The sequence below is a fragment of the Zalophus californianus genome, chromosome 8, assembly GCF_009762305.2.
Source record: "Zalophus californianus isolate mZalCal1 chromosome 8, mZalCal1.pri.v2, whole genome shotgun sequence".
NCBI classification, from domain to species: domain Eukaryota; kingdom Metazoa; phylum Chordata; class Mammalia; order Carnivora; family Otariidae; genus Zalophus; species Zalophus californianus.
The window spans coordinates 6,810,983-6,836,659 of NC_045602.1; the positions used below are offsets into that span (position 1 = coordinate 6,810,983).

The 25,677-nt window shown below is 36.2% G+C and overlaps 1 protein-coding gene across 1 annotated transcript in view; it reads right to left on the reverse strand.

Moving 5' to 3' along the window:
- Nucleotides 1-25,677, reverse strand: part of KIDINS220 (kinase D interacting substrate 220) — a 99,150-nt gene that overhangs the window by 55,326 nt on the left and 18,147 nt on the right. Inside the window, 12 exon segments of the mRNA XM_035728745.1 lie at nt 1,726-1,891; nt 2,696-2,875; nt 3,963-4,127; nt 8,277-8,454; nt 11,243-11,341; nt 12,638-12,736; nt 14,652-14,750; nt 16,732-16,847; nt 16,850-16,928; nt 19,189-19,287; nt 21,929-22,021; nt 22,974-23,078. Of these exon segments, the coding sequence (XP_035584638.1) occupies nt 1,726-1,891; nt 2,696-2,875; nt 3,963-4,127; nt 8,277-8,454; nt 11,243-11,341; nt 12,638-12,736; nt 14,652-14,750; nt 16,732-16,847; nt 16,850-16,928; nt 19,189-19,287; nt 21,929-22,021; nt 22,974-23,078 (1,478 nt within the window).

Here is a 25,677-nt window from a genome sequence, read left to right on the forward strand (position 1 = left end):
TGCAGGGCCCTCGGCACAGGGATTGAAAGAGCCACGCGGAGAAGCGTATGAGGCCCCAACCGAAGAGATCAGAAGGCTGACAGAATACTACAGTCATTAAGATTAAAGGCCATTTCAAAACTCAAGTTTTAGAATGTTTTATTTATAGCTTAAACATTTAGTAAGGATTTAGAAATGAGGTGTAAAAGATTCTTTTCAGGTTGTTCTTTGAGATAACTGAATAATTTGTATCCCTGATCCTCTTGAGTGGATAGGATTTCTGCATTTGCTCCTTTCTCCCCTTCCATCCCTAAATTAAATACTCATCTCAATCCAGTAGAAAAGCACTGCTTTCAAAACACAATTTAGGATCACACTGTACTCTGTGTGTGGTATTAATTTATGCTATTTTTTTTTAAAGATTTTATTTATTTGAGAGAGAGAGAGAGAAAGTGAGAGCAGGAACAAAGCAGGGGGAGTGGGAGAGGGAGAAGCAGGCTTCCCGCCGAGCAGGGAGCCCGACGTGGGGCTCTATCCCAAGACCCTGGGATCATGACCTGAGCCAAAGTCAGATGCTTAACAACTGAGCCACCCAGGCGCCCGTGATTTATGCTATTTTAATTGTTCTAACTTTTTTTTTAAATAACATCTCATTAATCTAAAATAAATTTTCTGTGACAATATTTCCCTCAATTATTTTATCCCACTCTGTATGTTTTCTTAACTTTTTCATTCTACCTTTTCATTTGTAAATCCTTCTCCTAATACTTAATCATATATGCTAATTATACAAGTTTTTATTTTATTTTTTATCTCATATTTATAGTTTTGATGTTTCATCTGGGTTTGGCCTATTAATTTTCATCTTAAGTTACACATTTTATCTTTTAATAATTTTAAAATTCTTAATCATTTAGTATGCATTTAACTATTTTCCTAATTTCTATTGAATTCCTCTTGCTTTCAATTCTGTTTTTCACTTGACGTTCCTCTGGAACCCTCTAACTTTCCTTTATTCTTGACATACATGTTTTTCACCTTTTCTGAACTGTTTTCTCACACATTTCCTATTTGACATTAATAATAATTTTAGATAGGCAAAGTCAATTTATTTCCACAGGTGAGGAAAGAGTGGTTCAGAGGGCACGCTCAGTAGCCAAGGTTACATGCTAATGCAAGGCGATGCCAGGACCCCATCCTATGCCCTGTGCTCTCTTCAAAGTGTTCCTAAAGGATGGAAAAGGTGTCATGGCGGCGGGGGGGTGGGTTATGCTCAGATCAAATTTGGTAAATCAAAGTTAACCAGATTTTTTTAGGGAGAGGTGTCTCTCATCCTTTTATGTACAAGAGGAAGATATGATATAAAGTGTTTCTCAAACCTACTTAACCAGGACATATTGTTTTATTTCTCATATAAAAAGTTCAAGAAACCAATGCCTTGGTATGCCTGGGTGGCTCAGTCGCTTAAATGTCTGCCTTCAGCTTGGTCATGATCCCGGGGTCCTGGGATCGAGTCTCACATCGGGCTCCTTGCTCAGTGGGGAGTCTGCTTCTCCCTCTCCCTCTGCCTGCCACTCCCCCCTGCTTGTGCTCTCTCTCTCTCTCAATCTCTCTGACGAATAAATAAAATCTTTGGGAAACAAAAAGAAATCAATGCTTTTTTGGAACATACACTGAGAAAGCATTATAAACTTTATTTTTGCTTCACTGCATGAAAAGCTACTTCTGTCAAAGGGACCAACTCACCTCACAGGTAAAGCTTTAGTGGTCTGCTCTGGCAATTCAGGTGGGTTTACAAACATCAATTTGAGGAGGAGCTCCAAATATCCAATATGTCTTGCCAATCTAGTGCTGAGGACCCAAGCCCAATTCCAACTCTCTCCTTCCCTTCGTCCACCAAAGTAAATGACAACTGAAATTCAGTTTAAAAAAAGTATTCAAAACAATCATCACTCAAGCAGCCTCTTTTCTCACACTGTCAAATATCAAGTAATGAAAAGTAGGCTTACATGACTTTCCCTGGTTCCATGCTATTTCCTAACTACTCCTCAAAGAATTCCTCAGCTAATTAACCAACATAGAGAAGGTATGTGGAAAACAGTAAGCTAACTAAAATATGATGTAAGAAACACAATCAGAAAGATAATGCCTTAAACAGAAACATATCACTTAGTTCAGACTCAAATGTAAATGACTTTGGGTTTATCACTTTTTGCACCTGTTGAAGTTACCAGTTCCTCCAATAGTGAATCTATTTCCTCTGCTACAACTGAAGATACCCCTAAGAATAGGACTATAATTGTTTTTACTTTGCTTTTAAGTAAAATAAAGATCATAGGCATGATCAAAATGCCCAAGAGCATGCCATTGATTGGCTATGAAGACTTACTTTCAAAAAAGACTTAAATATAGTAAGTCATTAGCATATAAAAAAGTGAGTATAATAAATTAGAGTTCTACTTCAATATCAACAAGCAGTACACCAGTGTTTAAAGCTACTCCAGCCAGGTTGTGGACAGTTCCTCTACGCCAACTTATAAAACAGCAAAAAGATTATGAAAATCTTTTAATTAATTATGAAAATCACTTACAGGAGAGATATAGATAATATTTTATATTTTATCAATATAGATATATAAACTATTAATATCTTTAAATAAAACAAGGAGTTTTAACACTGTCTCTATTTTTGAAAAAATAAAAAGCAAAAACTTACTAAAAAATATATATAAGAGAGCCAAGAAGCTCAATGATACTGCTATCCCAAGATTCAGGTCGACTGTAAAAGTAAACAATAAACCAAGCCCTCCACAAAGCAGCAAGGTCAGAAATACTATAAGCCAGGAAAACTGAAAAAGAGGTTCAATCTGTTGTCCTGCAAAAGTCTTCATTTCATTCTGAAAGAGAAATAGGAAAATCTTAATCCTGTTTTAAGAAATACAATTTCTTTTTTTTTTCCCCCTCCAAGTTTTTATTTAAATTCCCGTTAGTTAACATACAGAGTAATATGAGTTTCAGGTGTAGTTTCGTTTTTTTTTCTCCCAAGTTTTTAAGAAATACAACTTCTAACTCAATTTGCAATTTTCAATATAAACATTTACTGGGCACTTACTACTAAGTCCCTAGATAGAATGTTGCTCCTTAACCATTTTGCCAACGTGCTCTTTAGATAAACATCCTAACTCCATTCCCTAGGGGTACACCCACCCTTGTTTTACCCACTCTCTTGCTTCATACTGAGGATACATAAATCCTTTTTCATATATTCCCATCTGTCAAGATTTTGTCTTTATTTTTTGTGGTTTGTATTATATAAGCAACAAGGTATAGTTTTCCACATACAAAACTGGAACACATTACTTTGCTATGCGATAAAAATTTTACAGGCAATACTGAAACCTGTCCTTGAAGAATGAATAAGATTTTCCCAATCAAAGGGGCAGTGGGAGGAGCTGTCTAAGAAGCTCCTAACAAAGGGAGCAACTCAAGAAAAGTATCTAATCTGTTCTTGCAAGAGCCAACAGCCCTCCGTAACTGCAACACGGGGCATACGCATGAGGCAGTGCTGCTGGGTATGCCATGCAAAGTGACGAGTTTAGGAAGGGCTCTGGATATGATGACTATAAACAGCATATGCAGGGGAGCCTGGCTGGCAGTGGAGCATGCAACTCTTGATCTTGGGGTCCTGAGTTCAAGCCCCATGTTGGGTGGAGCCTACTTAAAATTAATAATAATAATAAAAATAGCACATGCAGAAAATCTGCTACCAAGGGATCTTAAGAATGTTATAACACAACTGGATCTTTGTTTTAGGAAGAGAATTCAAATGACTGTGTGGAGGATCAACTGGAAGCGGTAACACATTCAATGTAGTAAACTGTGCAACACATACTCATACATGAAAATCTATTTTGCTTTACTTAAGAACAAACACCAGAGAAGCTTCGTTATATATACAGACTTTGTACAAACATGCCCTTTACCTTCTAGTTTCTTCAGTAAGAAGGATTTCCCACTTCCCCACTGTGCATACAGCCCCACACAAATGGGTGGCTGCATGGTAGGCTCGCTGAGAATGTCTGCCAGCGCACTGCTATACAAATCATAGCCAAGCATGTCACCGTCTGTTTCAGTAGGAGACAAGTGTCCTGTAATTATAAACACACCCATATTCTTACATTAAAAGAGACATTACCACTAAAAAGGAACATCAATTCTCAGTTATCAATTGTTTATTTAATTAGAAAAAAACTGTTTTATTAAATGGTTACGCCCATATAAAAGTAGGTTAAAAGATTCTTAAACACCGTATTTCACTGAACTTAAGATACCTACTTATTGTAAGATGCATCATTATTATGTATAACTAAGAAAGAAATAACATATTGCCAAACTGTGACACAGTGCTCTCTTATCCACCAATTATAAAACACATTCCAATTTCAGACATGTTAAAATGTGGAACACTGTACATTTTAGAATCAATAAAACATGATTAAAACACAAACTAGTATATAGAATAAATTTAATATGTGTTAATACCTATATACAGAAAGCTATTAAATGTTACTGAAGAATAAATATAGTAATCAGAGAAAAAGACATTATATGGCTCCAGGCAGAAAGGTTTAATGGCTTTGAGAACAGCAATTCTCACCAAATTAATTTACCACTTTAAGACAATTCCAATCAAAATCCACAGGAATTTTTGAAAATTGAAAGGCAGAAGAACATATAAGAATAGCTAAGAAAAAATTTTAAAAGACTATCAGAGAGGGGCACCTGGGTGGCTCAGTCAGTTAAGCGTCTGCCTTCGGCTTGGGTTCATGATTCCAGGGTCCCAGGATCAAGTCCCACATTGGGCTCCCTGCTCAGCGGAGAGCCTGCTTCTCCCTCTCCCTCTGCCTGCTGCTCTGCCTACGTGTGCTCTCTCTCTAACTCTCTGTCAAACAAATAAATAAAATCTTTAAGAAAAAAAAACAAAAAAAAGACTACCAGAGAAAGAGTAGTTGTCTTTGGAGAAAAATAACCAAAAGCTACAATAATTAAAGCATCACAGAACCAGCACAAGATATTAGCATAAGTGGCATTTCAAACCAGTAGGCAAGGGAGGAATTAATAAGTGGTGCTGGGAGGGGCGAACCATCCATTTTAAAAAATTAAAGGAAAACTCTATACATCTTATACCTTAAAAAAATAAGTTTCTCAAAAGGGAAAATGAACTTGTGGGACCTCATCAGATAAAAAGCTTCTGCACAGCAAAGGAAACAGTCAACAAAACAGAGAGGCAACCCACAGAATGGGAGAAGATATTTGCAAATGACACTACAGACGAAGGGCTGATATCCAAGATCTATATAGAACTTCTCAAACTCAACATCCAAAAAAAACCAAATAAGTCAAAAACTGGGCAGAAGACATGAACAGACACATTTCAAAAGAAGACCTATAGATGGCTAACAGATACATGAAAAAATGTTCATCATCATTAGCCATCAGGGAAATTCAAATCAAAACCACACTGAGATACCAACTTACACCAGTTAGAATGGCAAAAATTGGCCAAAATAGAAAGGCAAGAAACAACAAACATTGGAGAGGTTGTGGAGAAAGGGGAACCCTCTTACACTGTTGGTGGGGAATGCAAGTTGGTACAGCCACTTTGGAAAACAGGGTGGAGGTACCTCAAACAATTAAAAATAGAGCTACCCTATGACCCAGCAATTGCACTACTGGGTATTTACCCCAAAGACACAGGTGTAGTGAAAAGAAGGGCCATATGCACCCCAACGTTCATAGCAGCAATGTCCACAATAGCCAAACTATGGAAAGAGCCAAGATGCCCTTCAACAGATGAATGGATAAAGAAGATGTCGTCCACATATACAATGGATATTACTCAGCCATCAGAAAGGATGAATACCCAACTTTTACATCAACATGGATGGGACTGGAGGAGATGATGCTAAGTGAAATAAGTCAGCAGGGAAAGTCAATTATTATATGGTTTCACTTATCTGTGGAACATAAGAAATTGCATGGAGGACATTAGGAGAAGGAAGGAAAATGAAGGGGGTGAAATTGGGAGGGAGACGAACCATGAGAGACTATGGACACTGAGGGTTTTGGGGGGGAGTGGGGGGATGGGTTAGCCCGGTGATGGGTATTAAGGAGGGCACGTATTGCATGGAGCCCTGGGTGTTATATGAAAAACAATGAAACACTACATCAAAAACTAATGATGTACTACTGTATGGTGACTAACATAATAAAATTAAATTTAAAAAAAATAAGTTCCTGAAACATTAAAAAATTAAATGTAAAAAACCATAAAAAATACTAGAAGAAAATACAAGGAAAAAAACCTTTTTAATCTTTGTGTATTAAAGTCCCTTCTTTCTCAATATAATACTAAAGCCAGAACTGCAGGAAAAGACCAACAAATAAACTACAAATCTGCATAACTTTTAGATGGGGAATAAAAAAAAAAACCCATCACCATAAACAAGAAGCTGGGAGGGGGTACAACATATAGGATGGACCCAGGATCCATATCCATAACATATAAAGACACTTAAAATCAATTTTTAAAAAAAATATCAAAAACTCAAGAGAAAAATGGGCAAAGGATATAAAGAGGAAAATGGAAAAAAATACAAATATCCTGTGAACATATGAAAAGATCACCATCTAATAATTTTATAATGCAAATTACATGAGATTTTTTTCTTGAATTGATCTGATTAGCCAAGATTAAGGAGGTTGGAGCTCTCCAGTATTCTCAAGGTCATAGGGAGCTGCCCTACAGTACATGGTCCAAGGCAGAAGAAATTGTTACAGTCGCTTGGAAAGTCGCCCAAAACTATGAGCATTAACTGACTTGCCTATTCTACTTCTGGGCATTTATTCTAAGAAATAATCCTAAAAACACGAGTTAATGAATACATGTACAAAGATGTTTACTGTACTAGCTTTTAAATATAGTTCATTATTAAAAATATTTATAATATGGTATGAACCCGATTATTAATTTTTAAAACTGTATATATAGTACAAAACATTTTTAGAAATGTACAGAAAATCCTGTAGGGTCATTCAAACAGTTACGAATTAAGATATAAGGGACAATGGGAAATTTGCACTTTCTACTATATTTGTGTCTTCATTTTGAAATTTATGTGTGCATTAATATTATAATCAGAAAAAATATTTTAAAATACAAGAACTCATAATACAATAGAAGCATACTTAAAAACAATCTATAAGTAAGAAGCTCAACTGGAAGGTGGTGGGATTCTACTATCTCCTTGGTTTCTGAGACTGGCATATCTCTTTTTTTTTTTTTTTAAGATTTTATTTATTTATCATGAGAGACAGAGAGAGAGAGAGAGAGAGAGAGAGGCAGAGGGGGAAGCAGGCTCCCAAGGAGCAGGGAGCCCGATGCGGGACTCGATCCCAGGACTCTGGGATCATGACCTGAGCCGAAGGCAGATTGCTTAACCATCTGAGCCACCCAGGCACTCTGGCATATCTCTTTTTTAATTCTAGTAGAAAATTGTTCCATATTTCAAAACACCACATATGATTATATACTCATGTACATTCTTCTCAATCAAAAACCATTTGAGTACAATATTCGAAGCATTATGCTAGATGTTACAGAGGATGTAAAGATAAGAAGAAATAGTCCCTGTCCTGAAGAAACGTGGAATCAGAAGGGAGAAAATTCTAAAAGAAAAAGAAGGCCATGTACAATAAGTATAAAAAAAAGAATGTAAACACAAGTGCTTAAGTATTCAAATGAGGCAAAAATTTTGTCTGGTTTAGGCAGATCAGTTAAAACGTCACTGAGAAGGGGACAACTGACAGGAGCCTTGGAGAGAGATTCAGACAAGGAACCTTGGTGGAGATGGAGAGGTAAGACCTGTGGCAGGCATAACAAGCAAACATGGAGAACTCTTAAGTGCTCAGGCCACAGAGAAAACAGAGCATGTTTTGATAAAAGCACAAAGTATACCTGGGAGAATAAGAAGGAAAAGATTTTTAGAAAAGCAGGCTAGATTTTTAGAGGTCTTCAAAGTTGATAGACAACTCTGGATGTACTTCATTTAGATGCTACAGGACAATGCAGAAGAACTCTTGACAGGAAGGAGTATTCTTCCACAGCAAAATAGTAACTTTCTCAACTTCCATAATCTCCAGTTAAGTGATACATGCAAAACTGCTATTGGCTTCTTAGTTTTTCATAGAACATTCATTTTTTAAAAGCTCGGTCAGGAACAAAGCCCAATACTTACTGGCTCCAAATATTTGAGTTAAAATACTTTTTTGATGGCTACAATCAATGTTGTAGGGAGTCTCGCCTGCTTTGTTGGGCCTATAAAGTAACCTCCCATCTTTGGGATTTCTTAAAAGAAGTTCTGCCAGTTTCCGACTCCTCCCACGAATAGCAATATGCAAAGGAGTGTCTCCTTTCTGTAAAACAGAGAGGAAATTGGAACTTTCATATACTTTACATATAGTATATAAAGAATAACAATTTTCATGTTTCAGAAGTTTTCATATTTTTTATATAGGGTGAAAAAGTAATCTGAATTTTTCTCTCTCTCCTCTGTAATTTTTTTCTCAAGATCCTCACCTAGCTTTTCTTGGGTATTATTTCTCCCACAGCCCTCTAGAATGAAGGTCATTCTTCTCCCCTCCCCTCAACTCACTGAAAGGAGAAGCAACAGGCTTTCTCCTTGCAGCACCTCCCAGGCCATGGATTTACCTCTATCCCTCATCCAATTATTTATTGTCCATGATGTCCTCCACTTTCCCCAACTAATTCAAATTCTACTGTACAACTTTCTTCTGCATTTGTCTAGAAAGCTTCACAATCTATACTGATATCCCATGTAGCATGAATGACCTCAGATGCTCCCACGCCCTCTGCCAACCAGCCACCATCATGTTAGGCCCTTAAATTCATTCTACACTTCCCTCCTTGGAGTCCTTCATATCATATCTATCCAACTCTGTCCAGTACCACCTCTTCTGCCCTCCTCACCTTTCACTTCTCCCTATATCAACCTACCTTCTTCCCTTAGTAGAATCCCCAGTCACATTAGTATTCACATCCAACACTAATGAAACATGTAAAAACAAACAAACAAACAAACAAAAAAAAGACCTTAGGTCTGCAATGTATTCTCCTACTTTTTACTTCACAAACACCTCTCTTGAAGACAATGACCTAAGAAGTTAACAAATTAAGTTCTCGGTTCTCATCTACCCTGATCTCTCTAGAACACTAAATGAAAATGACCTGCAAGATTCTTTCTATAGCTTCGATGGCACAACCTTATCTTGATTTTGACTCTCCTCTTCTGCTTTGGGTCTACTTTTTCCTTTTCTAGATTCTCTTCCACATCCTAAACACATGGCACAATAACTATGTATTAAGCTCACTCTATGTAAGGCACTGTGCTGGGTACTCTGGAAGATAAAAAGATGGAAGACAAAACAGTCCCTGACCCTAAACAGCTTACAATATAACAGGAAGAAATTAGATAAACATGCAAATTATAAAACAAAGTAGAATGTGACACATGCCGTAAGTTCTGACCTCAGCTTTCATCTTTCTTCCCATTGATACCTTAGGCACACCATGCAATCCTTACCTCTCGGTAACTAAGTGCCAAATTCTCATCACTAGGCTTGATTTCTTGCCCAAATTCTAGTCCCACACTTCCCAATGCCTATTGGTGACAGTCTCCTGAATGTCTCATCAGCCCTCAAACAAAACCACACCTAAACCAGATTTCATCATTTTATTTCCCCACCTGAACCCCGTCTCTTATATCCCCAAACCTGTGAGAAGGTAGAAACATCATCTGTGGCATTTCTGCCAGACACAAGGTTTCTGAAAATGCAGGGAAGACGTTAACACGCTCAGCCAGTGTGCAGAACTGAGATCAGGGACAGGCTAGGTGAAAATAGCATTAATCTTCATTCTGAAATGTATCTGTAGGAAATCCTCCATGAAGAGCCAGGATCAAGACTTTTATAGGTTTGTATTCCAAATTCTAGCATGACAGCACCTTATCCATCCTAAGTATATGCTGAATGAAAACAAATGCTCCAAGTATCATGTGTGTTTTTCAGCAAGTATGTGCTGACTTGAGGCGAGGCAATACACAAAAGGATATGGAGACAGAGAACTCCAGGAAACTTATTAGTGGGTATGAACAAATATTTATAAATGGCATGTTACCGAATTAATGAGGCCATGTGGAATCTGAAAGGGGCACTTAGTCCAGTGGTTTCTTATTGCAAATTAGGAGGCCAGGGCCTGAAAACAAGTCAACGGCAGAATGAGAAGAGGAGGTAATGCAGGAAGTTTTCTATAAAGCTAAATATATTCAGCTGCAAATCTCTTGATTTTATGTCATTCATTCCTAGCTTCAATATCAAAGTTTACTTTCTTTTATAAGAAATTATACAAACATGGTAATAGATGGGAAGATTTTTTTGTTTTTTTCTTAAGCAATGTTGTTTCTTGATAAATGCAAATACATACTGATTCTGTGTTTTTTGTTTAATTGCCTCATAAACAGTAGAAAGATAAACTTCAATTTATTATGGACTAGGAGAGCCCAAATCATATCATACATTTAGATGGAAAAATTTATATTTCTAACTTCATATATAAATCAATTCATTCCCTTTATGGGAGGAAATCAAGAAGTAGAGAAATTCTGTTTAAAATGAAAACAAAATCAAACCAGGAATCAATTCTATATGAAGTAGTAAGCAATTTAGAGTTAAATTTGCCATGGAAAATATGAACATTTCTCTAAGAGGATTATGGCAAGGACATGGCAGAACATTTTATCTCCTGTTAGTGGATATTAACACTAGTCTGCTCTGGGTCTATCTTTTCCAGACCCTTGGATTCTTTCCTCCTGTTTGTCTGCAACAAGCTCTACATCTGATGATGTCCTCTTTGTACGGTGGTCAATGGCAGCTTGCCATAACCGGTGTGAGCAACAGAAGGAAAATCTGATGCAGCCTCTTTAACAGCATCCTAAGCCTGCCCATTCCTCAGCACGCTATCAGAACAGCCAAGAAGATATCACAGGACCAAAATCCCACATAGATCGCCCTGGCAAGTAATCTCTCCCTCCACAAAATAAAACCAGACTCCCTTAAGTCCAGCAAATATACAGGTCAGTCTACCAACAGCCTTCCAAAAAGTGTTCTCTCTGCACAGATGTTTTACCTTATCTACAGCAGATACTTTAGCTCCTTTATCTAGCAGCAGCTCTACTACTTCAATATTTCTCATCTTGGTAGCCTTTATAAGTGGTGTTTCACCGTCCTGCAGGCACAGATAAGATTTGCCAGATTAATAGCTTTACTCATAAATGTTTAAAGTTACATCAATGTACATATAAGAATTGAAATATCTGACTCTGGCACAAGTCTATATTGAAAATGTTCTCAAAAAAACATAGCTGTAAAAACTAACAAGAAAAAATGCTTTTCCTTTCCCAACCATCATTTGTATCAAATAATTTTATATCACTCAGCCAAGAATGGATATGCCCAGCTCCTTAGCAGCCATTTCTGGCAACAGTCCCCTGCCCCTCATTGATTTGGCTATTTCCCAGTTTCTACCATTGGCACGTGGGCAGCCCCTCCAGAGACTACTTCCCATTCACACCACTCCCACCAACCAACCCACAGCTTGGCCAGTCAATGTCCAGGCAAGCCAGTGCCTAGATTTTTCAGAGATCTTTACCAGCATCACTTCAGTTCTCTGTGCACCTAAGGACCCGTGTGTAACAGGAAAAACAATTTGATACAAGAAGTGTGCCTCTGGAAAAACCTCAAAAAGTTCATGATTGCTTTTCAAAATCAAATTAAGGGATATAGGAAGAGACCATAGTTCAGCAGTGAATTAGGAGACAGAAACCTGGTCAGAACCCACAGATGGTCACAGTGGCTGACACATAGGTTTAAAAAAAAAATTATCATCAAGGAGCCACCCACACACCAAAAGGTATCCCAGGAAACTTTCTGCCTAGGGCTCTAAAGCTACCATAGTATAGGAAGATGCTGGTCCCAATCTCTAGCAGATAAAATAGGAGTATCTTATGAGTGACTCCACAAGTTTGTTTATTCATTTAGAATTCGTACCAATTCAATTCAAATATATCCATTCCAAATACATTTTCCCCATGGAAAACTATTACACATAAGGTCAAATACAATCACTAAAGTCTTACATAGGTTTTATATTTTTCACATGATTTGAGCAAATAGATTAAAGTGACTGGTTTGGGGAACCAAGAACCACTTACACTGGTCTTTTAAAGAAATGTGTTCTGCATTCCAAATAAAAGCATAAAAGTTCTGAAAAAAATGACCTGTCCACAATTTATGAAGAGCTGATATTTTCTGAAAGTATTTCATTAAAGTAACACATTACACACTATATTTTCCTGTGAATAAAGAACTTCTGGAAGGATACAAAATTACTCCCCAATTTAATATAGATTTATTACCAGTAAAATCAGTATAATTCTGATATCAAACAAAAGACGATTGAAAAAATAAGCAGTACTATATTCAGCACTGGGTATTGCTAGGAGAACAGAAATGTCCTTGATACCTTTGTGCATATCTCAGTGTCAGGATTGCACTGTAAGATATCTCTCACCATTGTTGCATTTCCTTTCTCTACAGCCCAATACAAAGCAGTTTTGTTGTCCTATATAATAGAAAAAAATCAACAATCACTTCATTTAAGATACGATATTGGAAACTGCTATTTGTAAACATAAAACATCATTTTTAACATTTCTGCCAGAATACCAACAAACAGGAAATAATATTAACCCTTATTCTATCTTGGATTTACTCTAAGAAATTCTTTATGAAAGAAGCCTAAGAAAACAGTATTACTTGATGTAGAAAGCAGCAATCCCACATACCTGATAAGGTAAAGTATGCTTTTGTTAATGTGGTCAGATTTCCGGGCTGTGCAGTGGAAGTTGTCAATACCTGAGCTCATCCTTGAACAAGTCAAATATTCTGCAAATATTATGACCCTTGGCTTTTCATCTGCCCAATCTTTTCAAAAGATAATGCATGAGAATGTACTACACAACAGAAGGTGAATTTTTTTTTACCATGTTTTCCTTTCTTAATCCTCACCCACCCTGCATCCATTACACCAATCCTGATCTGATCCTTTATAATCCCATCTAGTTCAAAAACCCAAAAATTGATCCAACAGACCCTGAAAGGAGAGCTAGAGAACAAAATAAAGTGGACTAAAACGTAGGAAAACAGGCTTGACAGACAAAAAGGAATTAGGGTAAACTCTAAATAGGGGATCCAGTAACCACTCTTTTAGTGAAAACTATGTTTTTTAACGCCAAAGACAGTCACTGACTTTCAGGGCTGCCACACTAAGTCTCCCACACCCAAACTTTCCTGGTAGAGTTCCCCACCTCAAACAACGTGCCGTAGCTTCCCAACATTCCTGTGTCTGGCCCTCAGACCTCTCCAGCCCTGCCCCTTTCTATTTCCCATGCCACACTGTCTCCCATGCCACACTCCCCACCGGCCCGCAGCCAGCCAGACCTTTTTGCCAGCTAAGGAGTACAGTCTTTCACTTCCCCGTTTTCTTGAATTTCATCTTATTATTCCACTATCCTTGCCTAAAATACCAGGCTTCCTTTTTCTTTACCTATCTAAATCCAACCCATCTTTCAAAACCTTGCTCAAATTCTACCTTCTCTCAAAAGCCTTCCTTAATGCCTTCTTTTCCCACCTCAAGACTCTTACAGTGGTAGTTTCACTAGCAATCAATCATATACCATCTTATACAATAGGCATCACTTTGTATGTTTATGTAAAAACACAAAAATAACATAAACAAAGTAAAACCTCCTTAACTAAAATACACATTTCTTACAAGGCAAGGGTTTCATGTTAAGTCCCCTATAGCATTTGGCATAATATTTGTTAGTTTGATTCAAAAATAGATTTGGATACAAGCTAAACTCAAGGGAAAACTAAGTAGAAATGTAGGCTGGTCCACAACAAAATGGAATATTAAGTAGATTTTTTTTTAACCTAAAGCTCTTGAAACATTGGATAAATTCACAAGTTTAGGGAGATTTACCTAATCTTAGTAACCTCTGTAGCTCTGTGAGCTATGACTGCCTTAAGCAAAGTCCACAGGCACTATCAAGGGGTCCTAGGAAAGGCAAGCAGAATGGGGAAGAAGGAAAAGAAAGATAAAACAACAAGAATGGAAGAACAACACATGATGAGAATGACAAAACAGAGGGAAAATACTAAAGAAAATAAACTGGATACATTCAAAGTATCAGCAACTGTCCAGTATCATACTACTCATTTCAGGATTGAATATATTTATACACTAGTAAGAGAGGTGTATTTGAAAAATATGAGCTTCGAACATGTTCTAATGTCATCTAACGTGACATTAAGAGAAATTCTGTAATAAGGGCAGTCAAACTTAATATAGGCATCCATTAACTATATTAGGATCTACTAGCTCATCTCCAGAGAAAACTCAGAAAGACATTGTTCTCAGTCAACATGCACAAATGATGGTGCACCAATGACAGCAGCACAGGAATCACACACACCTGTCCTCTAATGTCTATATCAGCATATTTCTGGAGAAGTGCTCGAACGATTTCCACATGACCACCTCTGACAGCGCCAATCAACACAGTATCTCCACTCTAAAAAGATCAAAAAAAAAAAGGTAAACTGATAAAAGAACAAATAAACACTGTTTTGAAGTTAATTGTATATTAATAGATATTTCTCTGCAAATTTCTGGGAAAAAGAGTATCTCAAAATAAGAGAAAAATTTTAGTTAACTAACATTAATACCAGACAGTAATAGCCCTAGAGTAAGAGATAGGTTATACCTCAAAATGAGGACTCTTAAATCCACGACGAAAGTTTAGAAAGATAAGTTACCAAGAACAATAAGCCATACTCTTTGAAGGTGACTGACTTCCCACTATAAATGTAAAATTAAATTAAATGACACCAGAGCTGTCAATGAATTCAAATGAACATTGAGAAATAATACAAACCGTTGGACTAATGCTATATGATGAAAGCCATGGATTATAAAAAAGGGAGTTGTACGACTACGGCTGTCAGTGAGTTTATAACCCACATTTCATTAAGGGATAGGGTAGTTCCCAGACCAGTATCCACAGTCATGGCAATCTGGCATTACAAGCTAACAGTGCATAAGACTGACCCATTCCCCATGACAAGGATTAGATGAAGTTCATTACCATCATAAAGACATCTCTTTGCCCTAAAATTATATTTACCAAACAACAATCATTATTAATTATATCTTCCTACTACTTCAAACGTAAAATGGCTATTCTGGCAATGCCTGCCTAATTTTTTTTTACTCTAAATTACAAATCAGTTGTAGGAATTTGAGTTGGGCAAGTCCATGAGCTGTGGCTCATCTCAATCCTTCGTGGGCCTCAATGGGTTATAAATCAAGATGCAAGTCCTTGAGGATTATTGAATTTAGCACCCTGTGTAGTATCTTTAACTACTACATTAAAAGCAGAAATAAATGCAAAGCAAACCCAATTTTAGTTGAGAATGTTAGCATTAATATGGTGCCAGAGTAGTAAGTTAATAAAAGGTTATAAATATCTCATTGCTTACTATGTGCCATGTACCGTTCTAGGTATTGGGAAACAAGACAGACAAGTTCTCAGCTCTAGAAGAACTGACAGTCTAGAGGAGACAGACAACATAAAATAAACACAACAAAAAATTAGACAAATGGCATGTAAATAAATTAAAATATAGTGATGAACATAGAAAGTGACTGGACTGTGACTTTGGATTGGGTCACTGAAGATCTTTCTGAGGAACTCTTATTTAAGCTGAGGTCAGAATGACAAGGAGGAGGCAGCCATATAGTGATCATGAAGATCAGCATTCCCCACAGAGCATAGCTGGTGCAGAGGTCCCAAAACAGCAACAAGAGCAGTATGCTCTAGAAAGGAAAAAAGTTAATATGTTGGCAACCAATTAAAACAGAGGGAAGGGAAGTAGACAGACACAGGATGTGTTCTGGAGGTAGAGCCAAAGGGACCTGCTGAAGAATTAGATGTGGTAGGTGGGGATGAGAAATCAAGGCTAATGCGTAGAACTTGGGGCTTTAACAACAGGGTGAATGGTGATGCCATTCACTCAGATGGAGAAGACTGAAGGAAAAGCAGGGTTGGGATGAACCAAACAAGACATCTGCTTTGCTGTAACTTTTAAAGCCCATCAGACACTCAAGCAGACAGTTCGAGTTGGAAATAGAAGTGTAGTGTTCTGAGAAAAGATTAGAGCAAGAGGTACAATTTTGAAATTCTAAGTATAGCTGAAGGCTTGGAAAGTGAGTAACACCAGCCATGAACAACACTACAATCACAGACATCAAGGACAATTACAGACTAATAGTACATGTGACATTTTCAGTAACAATATTATTTGACAAAGATTAAAAACAACACTCTTCAGAAAGATTGCATACATTTTAACTTCTTAGTTTTAAAAGTAGAAATAAAATTTATCTTTTATTAAAACAAATGTATGACATACATGAAGAATCCTGAAAAGGTGTGAGAAGATAATCTTCCATTATGTTACCACTAGAAGACAAATCTCAAATAGGTAACCTACCCTATCAGGTATGTTCACATATGTTCCGGCATCGAGGAGATCCTGTACAATCTCTGTATGTCCCTCCTTTGATGCAATCATCAAAGCTGTATTTCCATCCTTATCTGTTAAATTACATTTGGATTCCTCTTCAAAATTTCTTTTACTGAGTGTGTGTAGCCTCCTTTTACTGCCACAATCAGTGCAGTCATTGAATTCTAAAAAACAAAAACAAGCCCAAGAAATCAGTATAATCTAGAAAACATATGATTTATGCCACAGTCATAAAACTGATGTTTTCAAAAAGGTGGTCTATTATTAAGAGTGATTTCTGATAATGAAATGCCAATATAAATAGTCACATACCAAAACTGGCTAGGAAGTCTATTTTCTGTTTTGAAGATACATTAATTCTCTTGAGTCAACAGGACAGTTACAACATTCAACTCTTCAAATGATAATCTGAAATTGGATTCGCTGACAATAAACAGACCCTCTCACTAATATAATGAGATGAGATGGGATGATTCAAATGAAACACATTCTAAATTAAATAATCCAAAATAAGGTCAATCAGGCTTCAAACAAAGAATTGTTTATAATAAAAATCTGTAAAACAATGAATCATGGAACACTACATCAAAAACTAATGATGTAATGTATGGTGATTAACATAACAATAAAATTTAAAGTAAAAAAAGTATAAAAAATCTGTAGGAAAACTGAAGTACAACAATGAATTAATAGCTACAGGATATTTGAATAAATTATAATATATTCTTCTGTCTTTCACAGTGATCTAGAAACCACATTTTCAAAAATGATCTCATTTTAGTGGTTCTTTTAAAAGTTGCACATCTGGGCGCCTGGGTGGCTCAACTGATTAAGTGGCCAACTCTTGATTTCAGCTCAGGTCATGGTCTTGGGGTCCCAGGATTTAGCCCCCCATCAGGCTCTGCACTCAGTGGGGAGTATGCTTGAGGAATCTCTCTCTCTCTCTCTCTCTCCCCCCTGTCCCTCCCCCTGCTTGCATGCTCTCTCAAAAAAAAAATAATAAAATAAAATCTGCATATCTAATTTATAACAATAAATCACCTAATAGAAGAACCTGACTCATTACCAAAGAAGTATTAAGTTGCTTCCTGAGAAAACTGATCTATATTGAGATGTCATATAATCTCCTTATTGAAATATTTCAGTCATTAGATCAGCCCCCCAAAATGAGTCATAATTCTCTCACATATTAAGATAGCCTTTTAAAATCCTGTAAGAGTCAAAAATCATAGAAATAAGCCACTTATCCACTTGATAAAACTGTCCAGAAAAAAGGAAAGTGAAAGGTATGAATTTCATGGCTGTCTAAGAATCATGCTCTTTCTCTACATGGCACTAAAAATATTATATACTCCATAAAGGTCAGCAATTAGTAGCTTCTGCCAATATGGAAAACAGGAGAATTGGTTGATATTAAGCCAAGTGTGATTTAGAGTTCATTTTGTTACAATGCAGCCAGAGATTTGGTAGTAACCCTTCTAAATACTTTATGATCCATCTCACATAATACTTAATTTTACAAAGAATACTCTGTATTAATCATTTCTTGAACATAAATAGCATTTCCTTTAACTATAATCTCACAAGTTCAACAGAAAAGCCATCCGTTAGGCTTCTCCAGAACCCTGAGCACATTTGGCACAGGGCTGCAGGCACAGCAGGTGCTCAACAAGTTATTAATAAACTGCTACTTGGTAGGATGTATTGAACCAGTTTTTAAGCTTTCTACGTTTTGACCACTGATTTCTGACATTTTAAATCTATTAGAGGAGGAAAATAAGTCACAGCTAAAAATATACAAAAATTATAATATTTTAAAATCTTAAGGAAAAGGTATTTTAACAGGGCATAACTTTTTCCCACAATTAACAGTATCTCAAACTATTTGATTTAAAGAGTATTTCAAGGGGCGCCTGGGTGGCTCAGTCATTAAGTGTCTGCCTTCGGCTCAGGTCATGATCCCAGGGTCCTGGGATCGAGCCCCGCGTCAGGCTCCCTGCTCAGTGGGAGGCCTGCTTCTCCCTCTCTCCCACTCGCCCTGCTTGTGTTCCCTCTCTCGCTGTCTCTCTCTCTCTGTCAAAAATGAATAAAAATCTTTAAAAAAATAAAATAAAATAAAAATAAAAGTGTATTTCAATACTGATTCAATCAATAGTAAGATTACTGTAAGATGTTCTTTATAGTTTTAGCCTCCCAAAATTTACACGCATTAACAATAGATCCCTAAAAGCATGTTTATAATACATACTATCTAGAACATAATATATTTGTCAGGATAATAGAAAGAAAATGCTTGTTTTTCTAAGTATCACTTAAGAACTACAGGAAAAATTTTCTAGACATATACTAAGAAAGAATATTCTCTCCCTTAAAACTAAAACATATCTCTATTACCAGGGTTTATTAAACAGAAAATATACTTACAGCTCCTTCTTGATCAACATCAGCTCCCATGGCCATTAAATGTTTAACACACTCCAAATGACCCTTCCGTGCAGCCCAAACAAGAGGGGTAGTTCCATACTATAAAAAAATAGTAACAAATGTAAAATTATTATCAGAGCTGTAATAAAAGAAACTTTCTCAACACAAATTTTAATAAAACTCATATTAAGTATTCTTAAATTACCTTTTATACAAATTATAATTTTAATCCTAGATAAGCCATATTTTCCCCAGTGTCTTTCTCCTGAAGAGATGACTAACCGCTGTATGAAACAACTTTTATAATTAGTGACAATTTTTTCCATCATAAAGTCACATGGCCTCTAATTTTCAACAAGCTTTCCTTGCTTCCTGTATCTTGTGAAATACAATTTAAAGTCCAACAGTCTGACTACAGGCAAAAAGAGTAACAACCAAATGACAAATATAATTCTAAGTACTTTACATGGGTTTAACTCATGTTTATCACATAACTCATCTTTATCACAAGAATAAGGAGAATTTGAAATATCACATTTTCACAGAGAGCAAATGAGGCCCTGAGAAATTAATTACAGGTTTAAAGTCACAAAGCTACTAAGAGGTAGAGTAAGACCCATAACCCCAACAGGCCTGCTTCAGTCTGTGCTCTTAACCACACCTCCTAATTAGCCTCTAAACTTGATAAAATAAACTTCCTTAGAAACTGCACTTAAAAGCACCTTTAGCTGGAATGTGATTCAAAAAGACATCAGAGAATTGTACATTATGCATAAAAGCAATGCTGTGTCTTTGGGAAGTCTGGCAATCAAGAGACATACCCACCGTGATCTTTAACTACATGAGACTACAGATTGAAATAAACATGTAATAAACGCCTACTTTCTATAATAGCTCTGTTCAACAAAACTTTCTATGCTGATGGAAATGCTCCATAATTCTGCACTGGCCAATACAGTAGCCACGAGTCTCATATGGCTATTGAGCACTTTAAATGTGGCAAGTATGACTGAGGAACTTTGTTTTTGTATCTTCTGTGTTTAGTACAGATACAGGGTACTGCACACAGTAGGTACTAAACATTTTCTCAAAATGCCAGAGTGACAGACTAGGTGGCATACTACCTGATTCTGGAGGGGCCTTGAATACCAGGTCATATAAACCATTTTTCAATATGCCAGAAGGAGAAATTAAAGATTTCACAATCATACTAAAGTGTCAAATCAAAAACATCAATAGAGAGAATCATATCCACTTTGGACATAAAATAAAACCTCACTAATCTGAATTAAAAGACAGCCTATCTTGATGAGCATGAGTGTTGTATGTTAAGTGATGAATCACTGAATTCTACTCCTGAAACCAACATTGCATTGTATGTTAACTAACTAGAATTTAAACAAGAATTTGAAAAGAAAAAAAAAATAGAAGACAACCATTCTGAATTAATGAACAGTCCCAATACAATATTTTTAAGTACCATATTATAAGTATTTGCAATAGTCTCTTTACAGTCCTTGTCAACCTATTATTTTAGGTGATATTTTTAAAAAATGAGCATAACCTACATAAAGTGTATAAAATACATCAGTCTAGGGGCACCTGGGTGTCTCATTTGGTTAACCATCTGACTTTGGCTCAGGTCATGATCTCAGGGTCCTGGGATTGAGCCCTGCGTGGGTCAGGCTTCGTGCTCAGCACGGAGTCTGCTTCTCCCTCTTCCTCTGCCCCTCCCCCACTTCTCTCTCTCACTCTCAAATAAAATCTAAAAAATAAATAAAATACATCTATCTTAAATGCATTACTTGATTTTTTTCCATATATATATACACCCATACAAGCACCACCCAGATTAATGTAAGATGATTCCCAACATTCCCATCAGGTTAAGCAATATTATTTTACTTAAATTTATACTCAGAATATATTCCAATTATCAAAAATGTCTAATTATTAGCTATTTTCCTATATTTCACTGAATTGTTATTAATTTGAAAAGATTACAGTTACCCACAATGTGTCAAGTTCTAATTAAATAAATACTTATTAATATGTTTGAGATGAATGTTAAGGATTTAAAAAATGAATAGAACAAAATTCTGGGAAATTTTCTAAAGCGTATGGCAAATGAGCTGAGTGTGAAGGATGAACAGAAAGTAAAGCAGACGAAGAAGAAAGAGCTCTTCACACTGAAAGAGCACATGCAAAGGCATGGAAGGGCTAAAAACAGATGAATCCAGGCACCCACATCCTTTGGCAGTCTGGCAGGCAGGCAGTTTTAGGGTTCAGATGGCAGGAGAAAGGGCAGAAAGGGAGCCAAGGCCTGTCTACACACATCATACCAGGGATTGATGTCTTCAGCATTTTAAGTATAAGAGAGAGAGAAAAAAAAAACTAAACCTGAATTTTACAAAGATCATTCTGACAACCATACATAGAAAGCAGCTAGGACTGAAGGTAGGAATAAGAGTTACAATAGAAAACTTCAAATAATGAAAACAGGAATCATCCCTATCTATTTTCCAGAGAATGATGAATGTGATGTAAGAAAACAATGGAGGGAGAGTTACTATGTGTAAGGAATCCACCTATGAGATATCTATCTATATAAAATATATTCATATATATAAATAGAAGATTCACCAGCACAGTCTCATGAGATCATATGAAAAAACTTGCATTTAGACATACTGAGTAGACATAATATGAACTGGAACCTGGAAAGATCCTGCTGACCTACCTTATCAGAGCAGTTGACTTTAGCACCATTTTGCAGTAAAAGATGCACTATATCTGCATGGCCTCTCCCTGCTGCCCAAATGATTGGTAAACACTGTACTGCTGGGAGAGAGGTAGGTGGGGAAGTAGGTAGAAAAGGAGATGAGAGGAGGGAGAATGCAAGGGAGGGAGGGAAAGAAAAATCTTTTAGGTAGATATTTACAACACACATTTGCTAAGAAAAGTAAATAGTAAAGGGAGTAATACAAAGTAATATTTTAAAAAACCAAGTTACAGATCATCCTCCACTTTAAAAAACATATTAATACTCATAAGACATAATCAGCTAATAAAATGTACTCAACCTTAAATACATATATTATGAACACATTTATTTTTACAGATTAATATATTTAATATGATTATCTAGCCAATAGGAAACACTAATAAGAGAAATGTAAAATAAAATCCTTCCATTAACTTACATAATCCTTCTACTAACTTGAGTAAGTTTCTCCTTTTTTAAAAAGCTTTACTGAGGTATAACTGACAAAATCGCAAGATGTTTAAAGTGTACAACATGATTATCTGACATATGTATACAGTATAAAAGGATGTCCCCCATCAGAAGGATAATCTCTCAATCAGCAGTCTGAGATCAAGTCTCAAACAGAACAGCAATGCATGTATTACCATGTAAAGAAATGTACAGAAAAATGGTATGGATATTTGGTAAATACCCTTTTTCTTTAAATTAAGTTTAGATTAAGAATGCATACCCACAGAATACAGGCAAGGTGACTTAGGGATTTCAAAAATCTCCTTGTGAAATGTTATATGTTATAATTAACATTTAAGCTCTAAGAGTTGCCTTTTTGTTGATAAAAACTGAGAAATAAGCTTAGCCTGAGAAAAAAATTCTCATTGTGATTTGACATCACATCTTGCATTATTATTTTTATTAACATCTAGATAATTTCTTTCCAATCTGAAGTCTAAAATACAATCAGCCTTAAGTATTACCTAAAAGAACTTACCACTCATATTACAGTGAAATTTTTGTGAACGCTTACCAAACCAGTGACACTTGGATTGGCACCATGAGAAAGAAGTAATTCTACCACTTCAGTACGGCCTTTATAACATGCCCACATAAGAGCTGTCCATCCTCCCTAAGGAAAAAAGGGTTGAGGGGACAGAAAACTTATAGTCATCTCCAAGCACAAAATGCCATTAATGAAGTTCCTTCTTTGACTATTTCTACATAAAACCATTGTGTATGAAGGCACTACTATGTAGTTTTAAATCCCCAAGCTCCCCAGACAAATACACAATAGAATCTGAAATAAGTCAAATCTCTTAATTCCAAAATTACTCCAAATTTTGACTGTATCATGGAAACTAAAATAGAGAACATTCATGTTCGATTTTTCAAATTTCCAAGATTTATTTTGGCTGTTCAAAAATCTTTTCTTCAAAACACTTTCTATGTCCCTAGATTTCCTTGTATGAGTCTAGACTTTTTCTAGAGAGGCATTCTGGCAATCATATTCAACTCCTGCATTAAACACATCCTATAAATCCAGATTATAGCACCTCTTCTTAAAAACAAGAGGATACTGAGGCAGAGGATCTGCAGGTCACAATTTCCAGCATGAATGAACAACATTATGACATTCTATTTTCTAAACTATAGGAGCAATTTTCTTTTCTTTTTTATTTTAAGCAATTTTCTCTTCAGCTATAATGCAATTCAGTAAAAAAGACCAATGTAATCAAAATTATACAATAAATGTTTTGTTTTTTTTAAACCAGTGTTTAAATCCACATTTGGTTCTGAGAATATAAATCACTTAATCCTTCTGAGTCTCTTTCATCATCACTAAAAAGGAGATTAAAAAATACCTGCCCTGATCTGAAAAAGGCACAGTTGTAGAAAGGGAAAACAGATCAGTGGTGGCAGCGGTTGAGGAGTGGGTAGAGGGGATAATTATAAAGGAGCAGGTGGGGTACTGCTGAGGTGATGGAACTGCTCTGTATAGAACATGGTGGTAGACATAAGACATGCACTTGTCAAAATCCAGGGAACTATACACCATAAGAGTGAATTTTACTGTACGCAAATTTTTAAAAAATCAACCAGAATATGGAAAGAAAAAATTCAATACAGACTGGACCAAATCAATCTAACTATACTACAAATGAATCACAAAATCACATAACTACTTAGAAGCTAACCTTAGGTAAGTTTGGAAAGCAATATTTTGACTGAATACTGTAATGTTAAAGACAGAAAGAACTGTACACAAACACTGTACTTAGTAGGTAAATCTGTTTCTCTCGAGTATTAATTAGAAATTCTGGAACTGCTTTATTTGTATACTAGAATTGAACAAATAAGTAAATATATTGTGTAGATAATAGAGCCAGATTTGTCACCATCAGAGAAGAGTTACAACTTAGGGAAAGGGAAAAGGTTGTAACAAATTGGGTTAGCAGTATCAACCTGGTCTCTTAAAAAAAAAAAAATACAAACACACACAAATATAGAAATAGATGCATGTATATGCAAGAGTTAGTATACAGACATGTATTTTCTATGTCTATCCATTGAGAAGGACTACAAGTAGTGATATCCCAGTAACAATAAGCTCACCTAACACCTAAACCAAGATATTGGTTTCTCAATACCATTTTCCGATAAAAGAAACCATGGTTCCTTGGAAAACTGATTGATTCCAGGGCTGATAATCAGGAAAATAAGCCAGGAAAAATACAAGATAAACATGGGCCTGAAGTATATGATGCCAGAAAGTAAGGAAGTGCTTTAAAAAAAAAAAGATAGGGTATCTCAAAAGGGCACAGAAGCTCCCAATGGCCAAAGTTGGAACAACCTGAGCAGGAAAGTAAGTACAGAACTAAATTATAACCCAAAGAATAAAATAAATGTTCATCAGACTATATATATATATGTATAGATATCTAACTACATACAAATACATAGAGAGAGACATGGAAAGAGAAAGAACTCTTCCTTACAGAAGAATGCAAATTAATCATCGTATTGGGAATGAGGGAAGTAGAAAAATCACCATTAAAACACCACAGTAGTAACTGCTGCATGCAAGACACATTGGTAGATGTTAAAGTAAATGAGTGAAAGTTTAATCAAAAGCAGGACATTTGTATAGTTTCAAAGTATCTTCTCCAAAATACTTAGTAATTACAAAGGCGGAAACAGTAATCTTACAGTGAATAAATCTGGCCGACCATACCAAGAGATCAAGGTTAACATCACCAGTGACGGATTTGCTATCATGTACCTTGATGTGGTGTGCTTAGAAGAGAATACCATCTCCATGCTATCCTTCCCAACAAAGCACAATCTCAATCTAATCATGAGAAACATCAGATAATCTAAATTGAGAGACATCCTAAAAATGCCAGAAGAGGGGGCGCCTGGGTGGGTTAAGCCTCTGCCACAGGCTCAGGTCATGATCTCAGGGTCTTGGGATCAAACCCCGAGTCAGGCTCCCTGCTTAGTGGGGAGTCTGCTTGTCCTTCTCCTTCTCCCTCTTCCCCCGTTCTCATGCACTCACTCTCTCTCTAATAAATAAAATCTTTAAAAAACTAAAATAAAAAAATAAGAGACAAAAATGCCAGAGGAGCAATCTTTAAAAGGGTCAAGGTCATGAAAGACAAGGAAAGGCTGACTATTTAGGTCAAATTATAGAACTTAGCATTTAGTCAATATTTTAATCTTTAAAATGC